Source organism: Cupressus sempervirens, chromosome 10 (assembly GCF_028749045.1).
Source record: "Cupressus sempervirens isolate cs-2001-9-10 chromosome 10, ASM2874904v1, whole genome shotgun sequence".
Classification (NCBI taxonomy): Eukaryota; Viridiplantae; Streptophyta; class Pinopsida; order Cupressales; family Cupressaceae; genus Cupressus; species Cupressus sempervirens.
The window spans coordinates 363,603,315-363,628,153 of NC_143127.1; the positions used below are offsets into that span (position 1 = coordinate 363,603,315).

The window sequence follows — 24,839 nt, forward strand, 5'->3', positions numbered from 1 at the left end:
GATGTTGCTTCTCAGCTTGACATATCACAAATTCCAAGCTATTAAGTCTTAATCTTTAGCAAACTAAGGACAAGCTCTTCTTGAGCAAGCTGAGAGAGATAATGCACATTTAAGTGCCCATACCGTTGATGCTAAAGTGTGCTAATAGAAGATTGCCGAGCAACCATAGCTAAGTCTTGAGAATGATGAGAATCAGTAAGTTGGAAAATACCATGATCCATTGCAACAATAAACCGAGTCACCCTATCAGTGATAGTACATTGATGTGAAACTGAAAGTGACATCCAACTGTGGAGAATGTCACAACAATTGATTGACTGAGAGTAGATTTAGTTGCATCCTTCGAACATAGTACACATTAAGAAAATGAGATTCCTTCCAACAGACTAAATTTGAATGTTGGCTTTATCGACAACGGTGTACTCTTCTCCGCCATAAAAAATAAGTTAGTGAACCAGTCTTTGCGGTGGGTGAAATGACGAGAGGCTCTTGAATCAATATAACAAGTAGACGAATTCACATGATCAATAGTTCTTTTAGCCATGAAGGTGTAAAAGGCAGATTCTGTCTCCTCAGTGTATTCCGCATTGTTTGCTATGGAGTGCGAACCTGATTGCTTAGATTGGGCAGCTAAGCGTTTCCAACATTCAACCTTCATGTTACCAAACTTGTGGCAATAGTTGTATTAAATGTTCTTCTTTCGGGAGCTTTTTGAAGTTGGAGTAGAGGACTTATGTTGAGACTTGCCTTTATCCTTTTGAAATGATTAAGCAACAAAGGCTTGCTTTGTGGAGGTGGAGTTGGAATCGCTACCAAACTGTTGTTTCCACCAATCTTGCTAAAGCAGAAGTGTGCAGTGATCCGTGAACTTCAGATGAACACCAGAAGAGGTGATGTTGAGAGTCTAGATAAAATGCTCGTAGGACTTTGGTAAACTCCGGAGAGTGATAACCACAATGTCATCTTCCTCCATCTTACGACCAGTGGCAAACAACTAATCACAGATTTCTTGAATCCAATTTAGGTGAGCCTGGAGCGATATTTTCTCATCTATGATAATATAAAACAGAGTGTTTTTCAAGAAGAAAGCTTTGTTTTTTTCAAAAGTCTCATGAAGATTTTTGAGATGTGTGCATATCTCGGTAGCTATCTTGCCGGATGGAATCTGAGAGAGTTGATCATTAGCTATGGATAATTTGAGAAGCATCATCTCCTCCAGATTATTCAAGTCACATGTATCCTGATCAGTACCAAGGGCAGTCAGAAGTTGTGTAACACCCAAAACAATTTGATTGGTATTCCGATATTCAAAAATTGCTATTATCCTTTGCTTCCTAGTGCCATAATTCTGACCATTGAATTTTGAATTGCTCTTGAGCGGAATATTAGTCAATGATGCCATAGCACTTTTTTCAATGAAAAAGCATGAAAATTTGTGAAGGCTCGTTCTTCGAGGCAAAAAATGAAAGACCCAAAAAATTTGATGGGGTACTCAAAAGAGAGCTCAAAAAATCTAGAAAGAATATGTTGTCGCTTTTTGGATCTGCTGGCTCAAAAATTGTGGCACAAAAATTGAGGCATCTAGAAAAACAGATGACAACCTAGTTGAGATCTCAAAAAATCCATCAAGATTTCGTAATTTTTTTTAGTCCGATACAAAAAATTAGGGTTTTGAACAATAACGGCCCTGCTGCAAAAAATCCCACAAAAAATGGCGGAAATGTGCAAAAAAATAGATGATAGTTGCAGAAAAATGGCCGTAGGAAGCAAATATCACAATAAATAATTTTGAAAAATATTACTCTAATAATTTCGAACAAGAAAAAATAATATATTTCGAAAAAAATTAAAGAATTGGCTCTGATACCATATTATGAAGTAATTGGGAAAATATTTGCTTGTTATAATAGAGACCGAGAGGTCTATTTATAGAAAAGAATAAAACGATGTTTTGGTTGTAAAGAATAGAAATATTCTATTCTAGCTAAAAGAAAGCTAAAGAAAGCTTACAGATTACTACAGCTAACTAAATATTGGAAACATTCTAATATTTACAATAGATTACAAACAGATAACCATTAACTAATGATAGAAGCTTATCTATTATTGTAATGGGTTACACTTGAACTTCATTTGAATCAACTACTTGCTATGTCTATGTTATGTGGAAGAGCTTCTTGTTTATCTACAAAGACGGGCAAGTTGTGCAATTGTGGCATCTAAATGAGCACAATTAGGAACTAGATCCCAATATCTTGTCAACCCTCTTTGTAGTCCAGTCTCTTATGTGATAGTAGGCATAAAATATTAAAATGGCATGTGTGGCCTCTTTTTGGGTGCCACAACCCTGGAATGAAGGAAGGGACTCATTAGGAAGGAAACAACATGATACCGACATCAAGTATGCAAAACCCTAGTGGCAGAGCCATTAGGTTAGACTAGGTGCTCATTCCTTGCTCTTGGGCTTTACTAGAAAGGACAAGCTTCCAACATCTTATGTGATTCTCTGAGGGATTTCATAGTATTGATTGGTTGATTGTTGGAAGATGACAAAGGATACATGAATAAGGAGTGTAGATATAAGCACCCCACTAGATAGACCATCCCACATGTGATGTCCTATGTACCTACCACTTGGGGCCAAGAAGGCGAGTGTCCGCCCTTGGGCTTAGTGTAAGGGTTGCTTTGAGCCAACCTATCATACTCCCGGTCATAAGAGGATGAATTTGGAAACATGGGTAGGGGTTATTGGTAGTAGGTGCAAGCATAGTAGTCCATCCCATGCGAGATGCTTAATATGCCTACCACTTGGGGCCAAGAGGGGAGTGTGCGCTCTTAAGCTCAGTGTGGAGATTGCTTCAGGCCGATGCATTGTGCTTCTTTTATTCTAATTCTATTGTCATTAGACTCATCTGATGAATAATGATGATTATATGTATTTGCATCTATATGTGTGATTAGTAACCCTAATAGAAATAATGGAGCTTATGAATTATATATCAAATATTATTTAATATGGTTGTCGGACTGGAATCAGGGTTTATCTTGTATAGGGGCATTTTATAATGATAATGTTATACTTCAGACTTCCTTTCTCTTATTTGAAATTAATTTTTGATTTTAGGGGCAATCTAAAAGAGAAAATTAGAATGTGCCCTTCCAATCTTTTTTTCTTTTCAAATATTAGTTTTGTAAATGTTAGTCACACACTTACACTTTATTTTAACTAGACCCATTTGATGAATTATGGTAATTATATGTATTTGCATCTATATGTGTGATTACTAACCCTAACAAAATTAATGGATCTTATAAAATATATGACAAATAGATGCAAGAGACACACAAAAATATCCTGTGAAAACCCCTCTAGAATGAAGGGAAAAATCCAGTCACACAGTAAGAGGATGATATTATTGATAATAAAATTCAAGTGTGTACAATGCCTTTAGTTTGATGTGATATATATAATACAAAGAGAGACTCTTCATATAATAAAGAAAGGTCTCATCAAATTCCTAAAACAACTCTTTGTAATCCCATGCCTCAACGCATGTTGAATGAGACGTCTTTATATTTAATATTACAATTTATCATAAATGTCCTTTTCAGTCGAAGGTGACCATAATAGTATTTATGTAGCTACAATCTTCAACACTCCCTCTTATCGAGAGAGATCTTTAGCTAAATATTTCCACATGGCTGCAACCAAAAATGTTAACGATAAATGATAAATTCTAATCACATAGTTACTCATACAATTCATGGAATCACTCAACATTAAAAACTTTTAAAAATCACATTCACTTTCATTAGGGACTCACTCAACATGATGCTGTCATCAAATCTCTCAATATGACAAACCTGTAAAAATTCACAATCACCTTTCATTACAGACTCACTCAACGTGATGCTATCATGGAATCTCTCAACATGACAAACCTGCAAAAATCATAGTCAACTTTCTTCACGGACTCACTCAACGAGATGCTGTCATGGAATCTCTCAACATGACAAGTTAGTAAGGTTTACAACCAACATTTATACCATAAATATAGAATCCATTGATACTAGCCTTTAATCAACATAGAGCTTTTAACTTGTAGCTACAAATCAACTCCAACTCTCATAGGAAGGACATCTATATAGAATCCTTTGACACTAGCTTTTAATCAACACAAAGCTTTTAACTTGCAGCGATAGATTGACTCCAACTCTCATAGGAAGGACCCATAAAATTTGTCATCATTGCTAGACTCACAGTCTAACTCTTGCAAAAAATTCAACACTGGATGACGACAACAATCAAGTACCATACAAGAGATGACCAAAGGTAAGGTAGAAAGGCTCCTTAATCAGAACATACGAGTCAAGAGATGAAGTAAAAAACGATAAGTGTTTTGGCCATCGAATGAATCAATAATAGATTGAAAGCACCAATTTCTTCAAGTCGGTGACTCTTTATCTCTCGAAGAATCCGATATGCGACCTATAGCTACGTTCTTTCATAGCATATGGCGAGATTCCAAACATAATGTTTCTGATGTGTATCGTTACTTAGCGATAACCTTGCACATCATGCTAGGAGTTCCAATTCGATAACACCTACGTTACCCCGAGTTTCCAGGACGGGGGGACGGAGGGACGAGGAAACAGGTTTCCGAGATGTTTTTTTTTTTGGCTGAAATAGGGGACGGCAGGGGACGGCTATATATATATATATATATATATTGTTGAAAGACATTTTTAGCTAGCCGATTTTATAGCTGACCTGAGCAACTTAATTTGGTGCTGCGTTTCAGCACCTTTGTAATTAATTGCACTAGGATTTGAAACCTTCATTTTGGGCCATTATAACTTGGCCATCATTTCAAGGACGACTTTGCATGTTTGATATGTGTAAACCCTATATTTATGTTTTTTGGACAGCAGACTTCTGGGCAAGTCGAGTATCAAAATCTGCATATCCATCTCTATTTTATCTTAGAAATAGTAAGGAAGGTTGTATTTCAAGACTGAAATTTCCAGGGCAGATATTAAGATTATTGTATGTTTCTGAACTTAGAATATAATCTAAAAAACTGTCTTTAGTTGATAAACTCAGATTTGATTTTGACATAATATCTGAGCTGTAATTGATGTATTTGAATGCAAATAAATATTCAAAATGTTTGTGCCCTGGTTTATAATATTTGTTATTTTTTCCTAGCATCCCTATTTGAAGATATTACACTATAACAGCTTCAAAAGATGAAACTTTAGCATAAAATATTTAGCTAATCATGAATAACAGCTACGTAAAGTAGAGTGTGAAATGTTTTCTCTATTGTACCCCTGGGAAAACAATAAAAGTATTGTATATTAACAATTTAATAGTGAAATTTTTTGGGCAGATACTAAGATTATTGTTTGTTTCTAAACTCAGATTACTGTTATGTTTCTAAATATTTAACTAATCATGAACAACAGCTAGGTAGAGGGTGATCTAATATTTTCTCTATTACACCCCAGGGGAAAACAATAAAAAATTGCATATCACTAGTAATGTTTTTTTAAAGTTGAATTTTTTAAAATTGGAAACTTCAAGCAGTCCCTAGGATGGATAGGAAATAGCTACGGAGTCCTGGGGACGGTCAACACCATCTGGAAACGCGTTGACCGTTTCCAAATTTTTGGGGACGGGTTTCCGATTTTTTTGCTTGGGTGGGGACAGCTTGGAAACGTTTCCAGCCGTCCCCAAGTCCCCGAAACGGGGAGGGTTTCCGAAACTCAAGGCTTAGGGCACCCAAAAGCACCGGCACACCCAAAAGCATCATCACTCACACCTGGGCATTTCTTAGATGCACCAACATCTTTAGGTTTTGGGTGAACAATGTGCATTTAAAGGGGTTATTTGAGCCCACTTTTCTTGGAACAGTACGCTATTTAGAAGAATCTCAAGTATATCTATGGGTTCTAGTTCCTTGTTGAATCTTAACTTCTTCAACTTCACTAACCATATTTATACAGAAAAATTCCATAGAAACTCTCTCGAGTGTTTGAAACTTCGAAATATAGAAAGAAGCAAATATGAAAATGATTTCTGCAAATGAACAATGGATATTCAACTTACCTCAAGTGATTTAGTTTTGGTAATGTCTGGTTCCGTTTTTGCTGCCATTCTCTTTCTATATCTTTTACTCTGAAAAAGCAAAATGGCAAAATGGGAGAGCTTTTTGGTTTAAGGTGTTAGTGTCTTTTTTTTAGGTTTAGGATTGTAAAAGGTTGTGGGGTCCTAATATTAAAGGTGCCTTCTTCTAGTTTACTGTGAATGAGTCTCATTCTCCAATTGGTTGTACAGAAACTAGTTATAAAGTGTATAGGATAAGTTTGCAAGATAGACGTATCATTAGATTTCAAAAATGAATTATTGATAACTAAAGAGAAAAACACAAGTTTGGTCAATTGATTTACTCTGAAATTAACAACTGTGTAAATTGAGTAAAGCGTTTTTGCAGAATATTATTTTGCAATAACTCCTTGGGTTCTACCGCATATGTCATTCTGATTCTCGTGCGAAAGAAAACAGAAACAAAAGAAAAGTTCCAATTTCTTTAATTCAAAAGCACCATGTTTTTATACAAATTTTTTGGTTTTGTTCATGTTCTTAAAGCAGATAATTCAGTTTATCAGGTTTGTTAAAATTGTCTCTTCTTACAACAGTGACAGATTTGAATTAATAAGTACTTTCTTGTGGTCTTGAGGCTTTTCAATTTATTTACTTCTATGAAGAAAATACCTTGGCTTGCATTATGATTTAATTTTTCTGAAATCAGAGTGCATTAAGCCATCACTCTTAATATATGCATGCAGTGCTCTGAACACAATTGCCGTGTAGCTTATCATCCACTTTGTGCTCGTGCGGCAGGACTCTGTGTTGAGGTTCGTAGTGGATTTGAGACTACTGATTTCTTTGGGATTAAGAGATCATTAAAATGTTTCATATTCGTGGATTTCTTGTCATCACACCAGTTGGTCCTTTTGTCTGTGTCAGGTCATTCTCTTTTTTGAGTTTGTTATGTCTAATCAAGAGTGGGTTTAATACTCTACCTCCATCTATAGGTCCTTGAAGATAAAAGGGCTAGACATACAGGGTCCACTAATGAGGAATGTGAACAACTGCGCTTGCTGTCATTTTGCAAGAAGCATAGGCAACCGACAGACGAGCGGAGTCCAACAGATCAAGAAGGACCCTTAGCTATTCGAGATTGCTCTGCGTATGTTCCTTCCTCCAATCCTTCTGGTTGTGCTCGTTGTGGTAAGTGCTTGATTGCCTTATTTTATTGATGTCCTTTTCTTCTGTGTTTTATTCCTCAAGATCTCTAATTCTTTTATATACAAAAGTTTCAGATTTCCAATCTAAAGTGTATCGATATAAATATAATTTTTGAAACTATCTTCCAAATGATTGTGGAGGCAGATGCGATGTGTGCACTGTGCAGCACATTACAGTTGTGTTTCTTGTAAATTTGCTTTTGTTAGGTTTCCTATATATGCTTTTATCTAAAGAACATGTACTCCATGGCAAACAGAACCATATAATTTCTCTGAAAGGCGTGGTCGAAAGGAACCTGAAGCAGCTTCCATCAAACGATTGTTTGTCGAAAATAGGCCATACTTGGTAAGTGGTTGCCGTAGAAATGGTCCATGGGCAGATATGCAGGGTAATGGTAGACATGGTATGGAATCTGCAGACCAGAATACAAGTAGGCATCAGGTGGATGGATCGCGAAATTTTATATCAGATAAATATGATCACATGCGTGCTACCTTCAAGAAAAGACTAGCATTTGGTAAACTTCTCTAAATCTTTTATAGAGCTCTAGGAATTTTGTATTATGTTTTCAGAAATTAGTTAGTAGACTGACTGGCTTGTCAATCTTCTATTTTGTTTTTAAACTGGAAGTTGTATTTTAGTTTGGTACTGGAAGTTGTATTTTAGTTTGGTACTGGAAGTTGTTTTCAGAAATTAGTTAGTAGACTGACTTGCTTGTCAATCTTCTATTTCGTTTTTAAACTGGAAGTTGTATTTTAGTTTGGTCTGGTAAGGTTTCTCTATGGAACTTAACTCACTATGAATTAGGGAGCGTAAATTTTGTATTACATTTCTATTTGTTTCAAGTCAGTATGCCTATTCTTTTAATTTCTAGAAGGAACTTACAAACAGAAACTTGTGCAAAAAAGAAATTTTTTATGGATACAAAACAAAAATTACAGTGCTACATCAATGAAACAAGTTCATGTTAAACTATAAGTTGAGTTAAAAACTATTCATTATTCAGTTTTAGCTGCTGGTGTATGACACTATGAATGCCCAGGGTTCAGAAGCCATCCAAATGTTAGGAAATCAATGATAAAATGATCATGGGCTTGCAGCTGGAAACAGAGATGAATTAATTATTCTCATAATATTGACTTTGAAAATATTAGCGACTAGCAACAGAGTTCCAACCTCAGTATGAAATATTTAGCTACTGCCATAATGCAAATTATTTAGTAAATACACAGTTAAACCCTATGGGCTATTTTGAAAAAATTCTCTAAGTAATTTTAACATTTATTCTTAACCCCATTCGTAAGGAAATTTATGTGGTGTTTGATAAAATTTATTCAGTCTGGCATGAGTTCTAGAGAATAAAAATGTGGTGTTTGATAAAGTTTATTCAGTCTGGAATGATTGATAGAGAATAATAATAAGCCCACTTTCATTTCTGAAATGAATTCAATTGTAAAAGTTCAGAAATGAAGAATATTAGGCTCCTTAAATATCGTTGATAAAGATTTTGAGTGGAATTTATGAGGAAGGAAGCATTCTTTCTAGGTACTGTTGTGATAGTGTTATATAGTCAAGCTGGAGGTAATAAGACCTGGTTAAAAGATGAATAATCAGCTCATTTAGTTCAGTAGTTTTTTTGACTGCAGCAACAACAATCGGGTGGAAGGAAGAGCCCTTCTTGAAGGTTTCAAAATTTCTAAGGTCTATTATTTTCAAAAGCTAGACATTGAAGGGGGTTCTATGTTTGTTATTAACATGGTTAAGAAAAAAATTGTATGAATATTATTCATACACATTGCAGATATCCTTGATGACTTTCTAGACACTTAATTTATTCATAACAGAGGAGGGGACGAAAAGGTTTAGAATCACTTGGCCAATTTTGGAGTCAATCTCTTAGGAGTTGATAGGAAAAAACTAATTAAATTTCTCGTTGACCCCATGTTAACTATACCTAAGGGCAGGAAGTGCAACCCTGTCCACCACTTTTCTATGAGTCAAGTGTGTAACGTCATTTGGCTCATCCATCCTCAAATTAATATTAGGGAAGTCCATCTTGTAAATCAAAACCTACATTTTGACAATTTATCTTCAATTGCTCAATATAACATACTTGACAATTAAAAGAAGAATAAATGATGGAAATGCTGAATTTCAAAGTCAGATTCTTTTCTGTAAGGTGGACCGCTGTATACCCTCCTATTTGAAAGTTGGTTTCTATCCTCCTCTTTGTTTGGTTGGAAAATTGAGATTTGGATTGAGAAGGGTTTGAAGTGGGCGAAGACGATTTTCATTAAGAAATATGTGACCTATTTTTTCTCCTAGGCTTTAATTGAAGTGGGTGTATCTTTGTTTTGCTCCTTTAAATTGTTGCTGTTGAGGATCTGGGGTGATTATATTCTTTCATTTTTAAAAAAGAAGTTTGAAAATCACTGCTAGATGTGGAACTACCTCCTGTGTATTTTCAATTCAAAAAATTTCTCCTTATGTCAAACTATTGAAAGGTAAAAATGCGGAGTTATTTGGATAGATAAGTAATATGGTGGCTAAAAACAAGCGCCATGGAATATTATGATAATATATTGTTTTTATTATCTCTGTTTAGTATCTAATGGTTATCTATTGTAATCTCCTGTAAATATTAGAAAGTCTCTAATATTTAGTTTCCTATTTCTAGAATAGAATGTTTCTATTCCTTATGATTGTTTCCTAAGGAAACATCATTCAGTCTCTTGTATAAATTAATCTCTTGATCATTGTTAATAACAAGCAAATATTTTTCAATTACTTCGTAATATGGTATTAGAGCCAATACTCTAAATTTATTCAAAAATAATAATAATTTCTTGGTTGAATTTATCTGCCTTTTATTTTTGAAATTATTTTCATGCATATTTGCTTCCAAAACCTCTGGTTCAACTAGGGTTTTCTGCCAAAAAAATCACACCATTTTGTCTATAACTCCCACGATTTTTTCTGGTTTGCAAACTCACACCTTTCTATCTGCAACTAGCGTGACTGAATCCTTTGACAATCGATGGTTAATCTTTGTTGTTCATGTTGAGGTCTGTTGTGTTAAGTTTGTAGTTGCAGTCAGATTGATTTGATCATGAGGTACATTGTTGGTGGTAAATCATCATTAGATAAATATTCTTATATATATATATTATATTATTATAATATATATATTATACATATGGTTATTTATATATTATTATATATATAATAATATATATTATACATACAGTTATTTATATAATTAATATATTAATTTAATAACTCCTGCTTGGTCTGATCAGCAACTTTAAATTTGAACTAATGGAATTTTGTCAAACAGTTGGCGTGTAATCCTTGTATTAAGCTATGATGCCACTGAAATATTCTGACTCTAATTATTACTAAGGAAGTTTTATATAATGTGGAGATCACTTACAATAACAGTGCTTAAAAACAATGATATCAGATTTAATATTATGTACAGTTTACTATTTGAAAGCAAAGCAAAGAGAATGGAACGAGATCACATAGCATTACACATTATTTGAAGCATTTAAATAAAGTCTTTCAACCCCAAACAATGAAATAATGGAACCTGGAGTATATATTTCCGGACTTGTGATCTGTTCTTTCCACTGTGGTGACCTGATCGGGGAATCTCCCTGACTTGGTAATGCCTGTTGACAGAAACGATGAAACCGTCTACAATTGCTACTACTTCCAATGCAACCTGGGATGACCGGCAGCAACTTCTACTTCACCCCCGACTGCTAACAACACTCTTCTGGTCTGCACCCCGATTACCAGTCACTACCCCCACATCTGCAATTAGTCCCTGTTGCTGCTACAGACCTGTTGCATTTTCTCTCATTCACTCCACACATCTGGTTCTGATGTGGGAGCTCTATATTATAAATGCCACCACCCACAACTACTTGGACGTCACGTGGTCTCCAACCCAAACGCCTTCCTAGCTGCTACAGCTCCTGTCTTCACCATATAAATCTGTATAACAATATGTTAATATCTTTTCATGCTCCCAATCCCAATGCAAATGCTTTCTTTTATAACCTTGGAATGAGGAGAGTTACAAACAATGTAGCAACGTTGGATGAAAGACTATTTCGTCTTTTAGTCATTTAAGTGACTTTATAACTTTATAACATTAAAATATTTTAATAAATCACTTAAGTCACTATACTTTAATATCTCTTGAAATACTTGTCTGATTACCATGTTGTTTGAAATAGGACTCTCTCCTCATAATTCCCCATGTGACTAAATACACTTTCTAAAAATAGAAGGGGTCCATCTCTATTACCCTTGACTTACTATACATAGTATGGCAAATGGAGTCCAAATGACATCGAACAAAGGCCAAATCCATAAATCGCTGAATGTTGGAGAAGAATCAATCCTCAGAAGACCCTCTGACCATCCTTATTAGCCTACGAGGATCCAATATTAGGCTAATCCCTGAAATTTTGATGCTGGCAACCAATGGGGACATTACAATTAACTAATGATGATCAACTATAGAGACATGTCTCTTCATGACACTTCTCTTTCTCTCATATTTATGAGTCTTCAAATCTGCATGTGGAAGACATCAATTACATTGGCAATGTCAGTACATTTGTAGAAAATGATCCATGTTACTCAGCATGGTATTAGAGCTAGACTGCAAATGTGAGAAGGAAAAGAGAATGGATCAATTTATGGAGATATCTGGAAAAGAATATTATAAAATTGACGTAAGAAATGGAGTTCTAGTCAAGGTCCAAAGTTAACATAGGGAGCAGGAAGAAAATAAACAAGATAGCTAAATTAATAATACAATTTATTTAGAATAGGCTCCGAACATTAATTCCACTGTAGCAAGGCTTGGAGACTTGATAGGCAATGACATCTGGACAATTTTCAATTTTCTCGTTTAAAAATTGTTCAAACAATATAAGAGTGGGAATTTTACATTATGGGGCGGGGGCAGGGGGGGGGAGGGGAATATAAACCAATGTTCCATTCCCATTGTTTGACAAATGATTACATAGAGGCATTATGACTTGATGGATATGGACTTTCATTAAAGAAACTTGTATCAAGGATGCAGAGATAATTTTATTTGTACTATAAGAGTTATTTGCCTTGATCTTTTCGTTTATGTGTAGGGATTTTCTTGTAGGAAAATAAGGTTGGTGTCTTACACATGCTACCAAATATTGTGCAGACTCAAGCTTATGACAATAGCTTGCAAAGAAACCTTGATCTAGAATTCTTTAGTCATCTGATGATTTGGCTGGATAAAGTGAGGCTTATGAAGCGAATATCTTTGATGGTTGAGATTGAGTATCCTTTCATATCAAGAGGGAGTTTGATATTTCATCAGAGACAACTTTATACAAGGAGCTCAGAAGATAGATATTTATAGGGAGTTTAAAAATACATGTTTGTAACTGCATGAGTTTGATGGGCCTACCCTTGTATACATTATGAGGAAGTAATGAATTATCACTAGAAAATCGGAAGATTGATATCAGATTTAGAGGGAGTTCAAAATGTTAAAGTAATTGAGATCGTTTCTACAAATGCACTTTCATTGCTAGTGTAATTGATGATTACCAAATGTAGATTTGGATCTCATATATGTATAATATGAGAGGAGGAGACATGTCTCTTCAAGAAACATGTCTCTATAGTTAATCACCATTTAGTTTATAAATAACTATATGCATAACTCATCTTTAATATATAATATTATCATATTAACCATATATGTAATATAATATAATATTATTATATAATAATATATAATGCATAATATATATAATAGATATTTTATTACATATATCACATATATATTATATATATAAGATATATAATGCATAATATATAATATATATTATATTACATATATAATATATAATATATATTATATTACATATATAATATATAATATATATATATATATATATATATAAGAATCAGCAATAACAATTTATCTGAAAAACATAGATTAGTATATCAGATAAGCATCATTTACTTCTACTGATGCTAAAACATTAACACTCCCTCTTTAGCAAGGGAGAAGTATACACCATTAGAACTTCAGTATAGAATTCTTGATTGCTTGATCTTCACACAATGAAACAGATATAAGTCAGATAACAAAAATCACCACGTTATGAACATTATCATAATGTATATTATAATCTCTAATTGTTTGAAACAAAATCTAGAGTAAACACAATGGAAATGTTACCTATGATCTCTAATTGCCTGAAGCAATGTCTAGAGATGTCCATAGTGATAACATAAAAATTTCATGATCTCTAATTGCTCGAAGCAATGTCTAGAGATGTCCATGAAAATTTGTTACTCATGATCTCTAATTGCCCGAAGAAATGTCTAGAGATGTCCATGATAGTAACATGAGTTTGTTATCTATGATCTCTAATTGCCTGAAGCAATGCCTAGAGATGTCCATAGTAATAACATAAGATTTCATGATCTCTAATTGCTCGAAGCAATGTCTAGATATGTCCATGAAAATTTGATGCTCATGATCTCTAATTGATCTAGTTACTCATGATCTCTAATTGCTCGAAGCAATGTCTAGAGATGTCCATGGTAACAGGTCTATTATGTACAAGATTGTCACCTTGTAAATAATTACCTTTTGAATAAATATGTCCATGAAAGATCGTCACCTTTCATTACATATATGATGTGACTAAACAACAATAGAAGCATAAACTCGCCTGCATTGAAATTTTTTAATTCAATATTCAATATTACAAATCATACCAAGTTTTTCTCTTTAGAACTCCTCATAGAGACGATATCATCCACAAAGGATTGCATCTCAAAAGTTCCTCCCTTTGAACATCGATCCTGGGAAGTTAGGTCCTCTTGTTACTTCCTCAGAAACTCTCTTTTCCCAAGAATGCCTGTCAAACTCATCACTCCCTCATGATATACGTAGGAGTAGGCCCATCAACATCATGCAGTCACCCACATGGATTTCTAGACTCCCTCTGAGTATCAATCTTCTAAGCTCCAACATTACCTTCGAAGAAGTGTCATATTCCCTCTTAATGTAGAAGAATCTCATAATCTCAATCATCAAAGATACTTGCATCAAGAGCCACACTTTATCCATCTTGATCATCAAGGTCTTTGGAACTACTATCATTAGATTTAGTCTGCACAGTATTTGGCAGCATATTTGAAGTAGCAACCTTCTTTTCCTGTAAGAATATTCTCAAACATAAAGGAAAAGATCAAAGCAAATGACCCTTATAGTATGTATAGAATTAAAAATAAATGAATAGATAAATGTAAAAGATACAAGTACTTATCTGCCCATGAGGATCATGAAATATCTCCTTTTCTAAGAATGGTTCAAGTGGGAATGAAACATTGCCTATTATTCTCCCCACAGTGTAAAGTTACCACTCGTATATCATTGAACACTTTCACAACACATCAAATTTGAATACTTCTTTCTTAGTTCCAACTTGCACTTTCATATCATGTACACAAGGGGTAGGTCCATTAAGATCACATAGTTGAATGAATTATAGTCCTCTTTACAGTTACAATTTATCGATCATTGAAGATTCCATCACAAGAAGTTTACTCCCTCTGAATCAATATGATCGAGATCACCAAAGATTGACTGAATCATATCATCTATCTGCTCCCTCTCTTTCAAAGTTGCCTGAAATATCAACCTCCCTCTTTTTCCTGAAATAACATTCTTGAAGGAAAAAGATCAAGGGACATAGCTTATATGTATAGAAATATAGGTAAGAAAGATATTTCTTAGTATATAATAATTGAAAATTATTTTTCTCTTGTAATCGAAGGATAATATCTTAGAGACAATACTTGATTCCCTTTCATATATTTTCTTTATTTCCATATATACATATTTCCTTATCAAAATAAATATGAAATCAAAAGACATATATATCCATTACTAGAGATCACATATTTAGGTTTATATTATCTCACCATACTATACAAATTAAAATGAATGATCATAATGATAATAATCAAAATTAATGTTATTATTCTAATAACAATTATATGTCCCTTTAACTAATTACATATATACATATATTCAATTTTCTATAGATATGCTTTAATCGATATTTTCAACATATTATTATTTTCCTATGGAATCAATATAATATTTCCTGGCTGTAACTTAGGATGTATGTATTGTCCATATACCCTTATAAATTTCATGATTGATGTCATTATTCATAATGACTAGCTTTATTTATATACATTTTATATAAAGAATTTATTATCACAAATATTCTCATTTTATTTCAATAAATAAAATCATTTATATTTGTATTCAACTTGATAATAAAATATCATTAAATGAATATCAAAGATAAACATAATATAACATTATCTTACAAATAATACCAAACAATAATTCATAACTTTAAGTAATATACACATTATGATCTATATTATTCCCATATCACTATTATATATATTTAATAATCTTAAGTAATATAATACTTACCTCTACCTTCCATAATGGTTTTCAGGAAAGATGAACAAGAGCTTCCTCATTCTCTAAAACTTTGCACCAGAATCTAGGCCTTAGATTATTCCATCAACTTAGGGCTATTAGAATGCATTGGGGAAACACATTATTATCCTTCATGTTTCAATGCCCTCATGATTCATAATTTAATCTTGGATTCCAAATGTTAATCGTATCATTAGTCAATGCCATAACACATAGGTGGCCATTGCCTTGAACTTCCAAACTTGTTTTAGGAAGATACCTTCACAATGAAATCCTTGATAATGAGTACCACAGATGCTGAGCGCCAAGTCATTGCTCCAATGTGTCAAAATGCCACTTGTTCAAGCAATATTTCTACTCAAGGTGATTCTGGACGTCATCCATCTATTAAGAGTTGCAATTTTTCCGTGGTTAGAGTAGAGATGTGTAATGTCCACGTAGGCCACATGAGAGTGTACCCCTCCTTGGTGGACTCGATGCTCTGATGTATCTCTTGGTCACGTGGGACCCAATGTCTCAAGTTGGGTGCGATAGTATATGTAGATATTTCCTCGACTATCTTAGATGATGTGACTCGTTACAAATCAATTGACCAGTCATCATTCGCTGCTCAACTATGCATAGACATTAGTCACAAGTCTCGATTGGCATCATCTCCTTTTCTCCTCGTCACCTCCAATCGATCTCCTTACAGGTACTTTCTGTGTTGGAAGGAAACAATTGAACTTGACTGACGGTGGGCGGTGTATGCCACTGTGTTGAGCTTCTCAACGATTTGAAGAATAACTGTGCCTTTCCTTGAACAAAGATGATAGAGGCATGAGGATTGAATCTTCACATGATGAAAAATTCTGTACGTGCGCAAAGCTTTTCCTCTGTCAAGAAACATTTCATTTGGTGCACAGCCTTAATCAACTATCATTGTATTTTATTCCGATGAATACTTCCTCTATCGCATCTTGACAAGGTTCCTTAATTTCCAAAGTCTTTATTCACTGCAAATAGATCCAAGAATTTTGGCATCATGTGTGGTTACTCTAAAATTGAGTTCTGTGGAGTAGACATTGTTGTTTGGCAGAATTCAGGCAACCTCATGACTAAAAGTTCTATCCTCGTCAACATTGGATAAGCCAACGTGGAAATGAGCGTATTATCATATTATAATGGCTTATTTTATCTTCTTTATCTGAGCACTGATTGTCTTTCATCTTCCTAAATACACTCTCTTAGTATAATTTGATTCATCTATAGTGAGAACACATGTTCGTAGCTTTTATGGCACTTACCCATTCATATGATATGATAGTCGCATCTAGCCTTTAATATCTCTATATAAGTTCTCTTCATTTTACATTCTTCAATCCCACACTCGGATTGGATGCCTTGTTCAATAGTTCATTTATACATTCGCAACCTGCTCTGATACCATGTTAAAGTAATTGAGATCGTTTTTGCAAATGTACTTTCATTGCCATTGCAATTGATGATTTCCAAATGCAGATTTGGATCTCATATATGTATAATATGAGAGGAGACATGTCTCTACAAGAGACATGAAGAGATATGTCTCTATAGTTAATCACCATTTAGTTTATAAATAACTATATGCATAACTCATCTTTAATATATAATATTAACATATTAACCATATATGTAATATAATATAATATTATTATATTATTATATAATAATATATAATGCATAATATATATAATACATATTATATTACATATATCATATATATATATATATATATATATATATATATATATATATATATATATATATATATATATATATATATATATATATATATATATATATATATATATATATATAAGATATATAATGCATAATAAATAATATATGTTATATTACATATATAATATATCTTATATATATAAGAATCAACAATAACAATTTATCTGAAAAACATAGATTAGTATATCAGATAAGCATCATTTACTTCTACTGATGCTAAAACATTAACACAAAAGGCATCCTTGGGCAAAGAGAGCTTCTAATGGAGTAACTAGAGGACTTGACATCTCAGGATCATTGTTCAGAGGGAGAATTTTGAGGTATAATCTTTTGTGAATGATATCTTCTCTATGAGGAGAAGTTCTAAGTGAAATTCCCTGTAATGCATTCTTCTCTGTGAGAGAGAATTGAGGTGAAAGCCTTTGTATCACTATTTCGCATATGATATGTAATGAAAGGTGATGATCTTTCATTTGCATATATAAACAAAAGGCAACCATTGTAAGGTAACAGTTTTATAAATGGTAGACCAGTTATTATGACAAACTTCATTAAGTTGTTGTCTTGGAGTGCTAGATATCATGATACTTGTCATGATAGAGACCATGACATTGTGATTTCTTGTTATCTGATAGACTATATTAAATTGTTGTCCTGGAGTGCCGGAAATCAAATAATTCATATCCTTCTAGGATATAACATATTCTTTTGGTAGGCATCAAAGATTTGATGTGAGTGCACATACCAAAAGAATATATGTATGATGAATATCATATGATTAATATTTTTTGTTGAATCATACTTCGGATTATATTGGAAGATAACATCTAAGTTGATGGATTTATGTTGATATCCTTAAATATGCCATTCCAAGATTATCATATTGAGATGATATCTCTTCATATACTCAAGGCATTTTGTGTTCTAAATCAATCCTCTCTAACTAAGAGGAAGTGTTAAGTTTTTAGTTGCAGTTAGATTGATTCGATCATGAGATAAATTGTTGATGGTAAATCATCATTAGATAAATATTCTTATATATATATATATATATATAGTACATATATTTTATTATATATAATATATATATATATATATATTGCATATATTTTATTATAATAATATATATATTATACATATGGTTATTTGTATATTATTATATATATAATAACATATACTATACATACGGCTATTTATATAATTAATCTATTAATTAATGATGATTAACTATAGAGACATGTCTCTTCCTCTCATATTTCTTTGTCTTCAATTTTGCATTTGGAAGACATCAATTACATTGGCAATGCTAGTACATTTGTAGAAAACAATCAATGTAACTTAACATGTTGGGTGCCATTTCTCTAACTCAAATCTAAAATTTTCTGCCACTTGCGTCCAAATTTCTCTGAAAATCGCTCGTTTGTTTTTTGGCCTATTTTCCCCATTTAAAAAAAAAACAGTTTTTTTTTGCCTATTTGGAGGTGTCTAGGTTTTTTACAAACCTCTATTGTTTATTCGCACCCAAATTCTACAATTTTCTTTTCAAATCCACAATTTTTCTAAGCTTTTTTTCAACTAGGACTGTTTTTGTTCAAAACCCTAGATTTGTGTACAAGATCAAAACACTTTTTATAGATTCTTGGTGGGTTTTTGGAGAGCTCAACTGGGTTGTCCATTTTTCTGGGTGCCTCGATTTTCCTACCTTGATTTTCGAGCTTGCAGATCCATAATCCGACAACATATTCCTATTGGACTTTTTGAGCTCTATTTTGCGCACCTCTTCATTTTTACCGGGTCTTCCATTTTTTGCCTCGAAGTACGTGCCTTCATAGATTTTCACGCTTTTTTAGTGAAAAACGTGCTATGGCATCTTTGACAAATATTATGCTCAAGGGCAATTGAAAATTCAATCGTCAAAATTATAGCACATGGAAGCAACGAATATTAGCAATCTTTGAATATCAGAATACCAATCAGATTGTTTTGGGTGTTACACGACGTCTGACTACGGTTGTTACTGATTAGGATACACGGGATCTAAATAATCGAGAGGCGGTGATGCTTTTCAAGTTATTTGTAGCTGATGATCGACTCCCTCAGATTCCATCTGACAAAATAGATGTTGAGATATGGGAGCATCTCAAGAAATTTCATGATACTTCAGACAAAAGTAGAGCCCTCTTTCTCAAGAACATTTTGTTTTCTGTTATCATGGATGAGAGGAAATCGCTCTAGGAACACCTAAATAGGATTCAAGAAATCCATGATCAGTTGCTTGCCATTGGACACAAGATGGAGGAAGAGGACATTGTGGTCATAACCTTCAAATATTTTCCCAAGTCCTACGAGCATTTTATCAAGACTCTCAATATCACTTCTATTGGTGTTGATATGAAATGCATGGATCTGTGCACACTTCTGCTTTAGCAAGATCGGTGGAAACAATAGTTCAGTAGTAGTTCTAGCTCCACCTCCACAAAGCAAGCCTTTGCTACTAAATCCTTTCAGAAGGATAAAGGCAAGTCTTAACACTCTTCTCAGGAAGGTCCTCTACTCCAGCTCTAGAAGGCTCCCGAAAGAACATTCAATGCAACTATTGCCACAAGTTTGGTCACATGAAGTTTGAATGTCGGAAACGCTTAGCTGCCCTATCTAAGCAATTTGGTTCGCAACTCACAACGAATAGAACAATGCAAAGCACTTTAAAAAGACATAATTTGTCTATTACGCTTTTTAATAGCTTCATTCTCTGGATAGATTAACCATTAAAGGAGGATATTATGATAATAGGTTGTTTCTATTTTCTCTGTTTAGCATCTAATGGTTATTTGTTGTAATCTCATGTAAATATTATAAAGTTTCTAATATTATGTTTCATGTTTCTAGAATAGAATGTTTCTATTCTTTACGATTGTTTCCTATGGAAACATCGTTTAGTCTCTTGTATAAATTGATCTCTTGATCACTGTTAATAACAAGCAAATATTTTCCAATTACTTCATAATATGGAAAACATAACGAAAGTGGTGTGTTTTCAAAGTTATACAGTCATAATAAATTCAACACACACATTTCCTTTCCCGACGATATATATACAAATGAAGGAAGATATTACTATGCAACTGGTCAAAATTTTGAAACCAATGAAGAAAAAGGAGAGCACATTATAGACGTGTAAAAAAAATTGATGCCATCAGAAACAATGCTTGAATGGTTTTATCAGTGTTTGGAGCTCTAGAATTGGTTGACATATTGCTATCCATGTTAATGTTTTAGCATCAGTAGAAGTAAATGATGCCTATCTGATATACTAATCTGTGTTTATGTTTCCAGATAAATGTTCTATATATATATATATATATATATAGTTTGGATTGAACCAATGACATTATCGGCTGATAGAACATCGACTGATTGTGTTATATATCAACGGAGATAATAATATATATGTATGAGTGTATATATGTATGTCTATGATTTACATAAGCTACGGGACATGACTATGTTGTAGCCTCTGTTGGATTGAGTTTATTAAAGCTACCTCATTGATGATAAATTGTCCTTATGATAAGTATCTTGTATGTATAATATAATATATATTATATATTATACATAATATATCTTATATATATAATTAATATATGATATATGTAATATTATATGTATTATGCATTACATATTTTAATAATATAATAATATAATATTATATTACATATATGATTAATATATTAATATTATATATATGTGCTAAAAGTGAGTTATATATATAGTTATTTATAAACTAAATGGTGATTAACTTTAGAGACATGTCTCTTGAAGAGACATGTCTCCTCTCATATTTATATAAGATCCAAGTTTGCATTTGGAAATCATCAATTATAATGGCAATGCAAATACATTTGTAGAAACGATCTTAGTTACTTTAACATGTTATCAGAGCCAGCTGCAAGTGTGTTGGTAAACAGATTTTTCACTGTAGAAATGGCCCAACGGAGTTTATGTGGCAAATCGTTCACAACAGTTGGATAGGCCCTTGGTATGCAGCCTTCCTCTGCGTTTAGAGGGGCAGCTCCCTCGTATGATATACTTTTAAAGTTTTTCGAATAAATATGAAATCAAACTTTAAAATATGAGAAAGCTCATGATGACGAATGCACCACAAGACTTCACAGCTTTCTTGAATTAACATAAAATTGTTAATAACAATAATCAAGGTCTACGCTTAAGAACTATTACTAGCAAAATGCTAATCCAAAGATTCATAAACATCTGCACAATACCGTGAGAATGCTCACTGCAAAGAGAATCAACATTTCTAACCATTTAGATTTGAAAGAAGAGAACTCAAATTGCACATTCCTTTATTTTCTTGTACCAAGAACCTATAGGAATTTCTGATTACGAAGACAAAATTTGTACATACTTTCCAAATATCATCTTCCAATCAAAATTTTAGCTTAGTGCTCCCTTTTTTTGAAGTCTAAAAAGTCCCCTTACAAAGCCCAAAAAGAGCCCTTATATAGACATAGAGGTTAATAACTAACTACCTCTTTGTGGTTAATAACTACTTCCCAAATATGTGATTTGGGTGAGGTTAATTAACCTCACTAAAATTAACCTTAAATGACAAAGATCACTAATTGAAATGTACAGCTTGGAACATGTCTTCAAAGGTTGAACCATCGACTTGTTGAGTTATTTGATGTAGACTCTTCTTCGTGATCGTCACCAAGTTTGACATATTGAGTAGTGATACACAAACAATCATTCATAACCTCAATTAGTCATGCACTGACTGTAGTCTAGATAGTTATACCATAATCTTGGCTTCCCATTGATATTAGATTATAGATTTTTCAATCCTTTGAGACTGATTTTGATGATCTATTAGCATGTCCACTTGTTGATCTATTGATTGTAAAGAAGGTCAGATATAGTAGATCAATTCCCCTTCCCAATACTAGTATAGAGTGGTGTGGCCTTTGAAAGCCACATGTTGACCATTACTATTTGTAGGAGTTACCTGGAATGCTTTGTACTTGATAAGCTCTTTTAGATGGTCCACAACGAAAAGCTTGTCATTGTCATCAATGTAACCAATGTCACCATTATGCAACCATCCATTCTTGTCTACAGTTTTCTCTGTAGCCTCTGGATTGTTTAGATACCCTTTTATTAATTGAGAGCCATGAACACAAATTTCACCTAACTGACCATGAGGAAGTGAAAGTCCGTTATTCGTGTCAAAAATTTTGATTTGGGCATTCCTAACCACGGTTCCAGCTGAACCAGATTTAAACGTGTATGGTTTCTTTGCGAATGCAAGGCTCATTGTTACTACAGGCGCTAATTTTGTCATGCCAGTATAGTTGGGCGAGGGTTGTATTGGGAATCCTTGCTTGAAGTGTCGTCTCCAAATCTTTCCCAAGTGGTGCAGCCCTGGAGATGAGCATTCTCATACTCGACACATCAAATCTCTCCACTTCTCCACTCTTTGCCATGCCCAACACCAGCGGTGGCACCAATGATGAAACACTCACTTTGTATCTCTCTATCAACTCTAACAACACACCCATACCATTGAATTTCTCTACCATCAAAACAACAACGCCAGTTCTGAGCAAGCAGAGCACCATATGAAGAGCATATATGTGGAAAAGAGGCAACAAACACAACATGACGTCATTTGAATGGATATACAAATTGGGATTTTCTCCACCCACCTGCTAAGCAACATTGGAAACGAGTGCGGAGTGTGTTAACATCACACCCTTTGGAAGCCCAGTTGTACCTGATGAAAATGGCAGCGCCACAATCTCCTCTGCCCCCACTTTGTATCCCACTTCTAAATCTTGTTCTTGAGCAATAACACTGAATGCCAGGCATCCTTGTCGTGGTGGGTCCTCAAGCATAACAATTGTAATTTGTTGCTTCACATTTTTCAGCTTCCCCACATATGCTTCTCTTGTAATGATGATCTTGGCTTCCGAAATATGGACTTTCTTTGCAATCTCCCTTGCTGTATAGTGAGGATTTGCAGGGGTGATGATGGCACCAATGAAAGATCCTCCAAGAAATGTGAATACAAATTGAGGTCAAATGGGCAGTAATATCATTATAACATCACCATGCCCAACGCCTAGTTTGGTTAAACCAACACCCACACATTTTCTTATTGACATGACTTGCTCATAATTGTAATTTTTTTTTTTGTAGATCGCTCTATAATGCACGCTTTCTCTTTGAACTCCACCATTCATTCAAAACAGTAGGCGTATAATGGCATGTGATTTGGTATTGAAATGTTAGGAAGCTTTGATTTGTACACGAACTCTACTTCTCCTTTTGCAGCCATTCTTCTTCTTCTTCCTCACAGGTTCTTGAATTGGGTCTTGTAATAAGGCAAAATATATTGAAATTTAATAGGCCGTATTTTTGGTAACTGCTTCAATGCAGCTTTCTTCTGTGTACACTTCCATATATGAATTTGTGTTTGTAACTGCTCAAATGGAAGGTGCCTCTTATTATATGGCACGTAAAGAATCCAGTGCGTCTTCCGTTCCTTCATGGGTACCACATCTTTACCCTTCGTAACGGATCCAACCCCAATCTTATCAGATGGAGGAAATGGTGAAACAATTGCCACAACTGCAGGAATTTGGATCAATCTTCCACTTTGTTTAGAATAATGGCCTTTTGTATTACAAAATAGATAAACATTCTTCTCATAAAGAAGACCACCTTCTTCAAATTTGAAAAGTCCCAATTCCTCTCATAAACACTATCCATTGCTTCCCACAATGCTCTTGATAAGAACGTAATTTATCCATCAGCTTTCTGAGAGGATAAGCACGTGAGTAGATGTCACCATAATTTTGCCATGTTTTCACATAGATATGACTGATCTTTCAATCTCCAACCTTTATCAGCTTACTCAAAGAGGTTAATTAACCACCTCCAAAATACGTATTTTGGAGATCATCCTTAACCTTTTGAGAGGTTAATGATGGGAGAAAGAATACGTAATTTTGGAGAGGTTAATTAACCACCTCCAAAATACGTAATTCGGAGCTTAACGTTAACCTTTTGGGAGGTTAATGGTGAGAAAGAGAATAGGTAATTTTGGAGAGGTTAATTAACCTTCTCCAAAAGACGTAATTTGAAACTTATCCTTAACCTTTTGACAGGTTAATGGTTAATGATAAAATTGAA

At 33.8% G+C, this 24,839-nt stretch overlaps 1 protein-coding gene and 1 pseudogene across 2 annotated transcripts in view; one reads left to right on the top strand and one right to left on the bottom strand.

Moving 5' to 3' along the window:
• LOC149534160 (histone-lysine N-methyltransferase TRX1-like) overlaps positions 1-24,839 on the top strand; it is a 131,823-nt gene that overhangs the window by 62,569 nt on the left and 44,415 nt on the right. For both annotated transcript variants that reach the window (XM_089803040.1, XM_089803039.1), the window contains exons 17-19: positions 6,853-6,921; positions 7,102-7,297; positions 7,572-7,832. In XM_089803040.1, the coding sequence (XP_089659166.1) occupies positions 6,853-6,921; positions 7,102-7,297; positions 7,572-7,832 (526 nt within the window). The remainder of the gene's footprint in view (positions 1-6,852; positions 6,922-7,101; positions 7,298-7,571; positions 7,833-24,839) is intronic.
• On the bottom strand, positions 11,255-23,982 carry LOC149534161 (4-coumarate--CoA ligase 2 pseudogene; annotated as a pseudogene).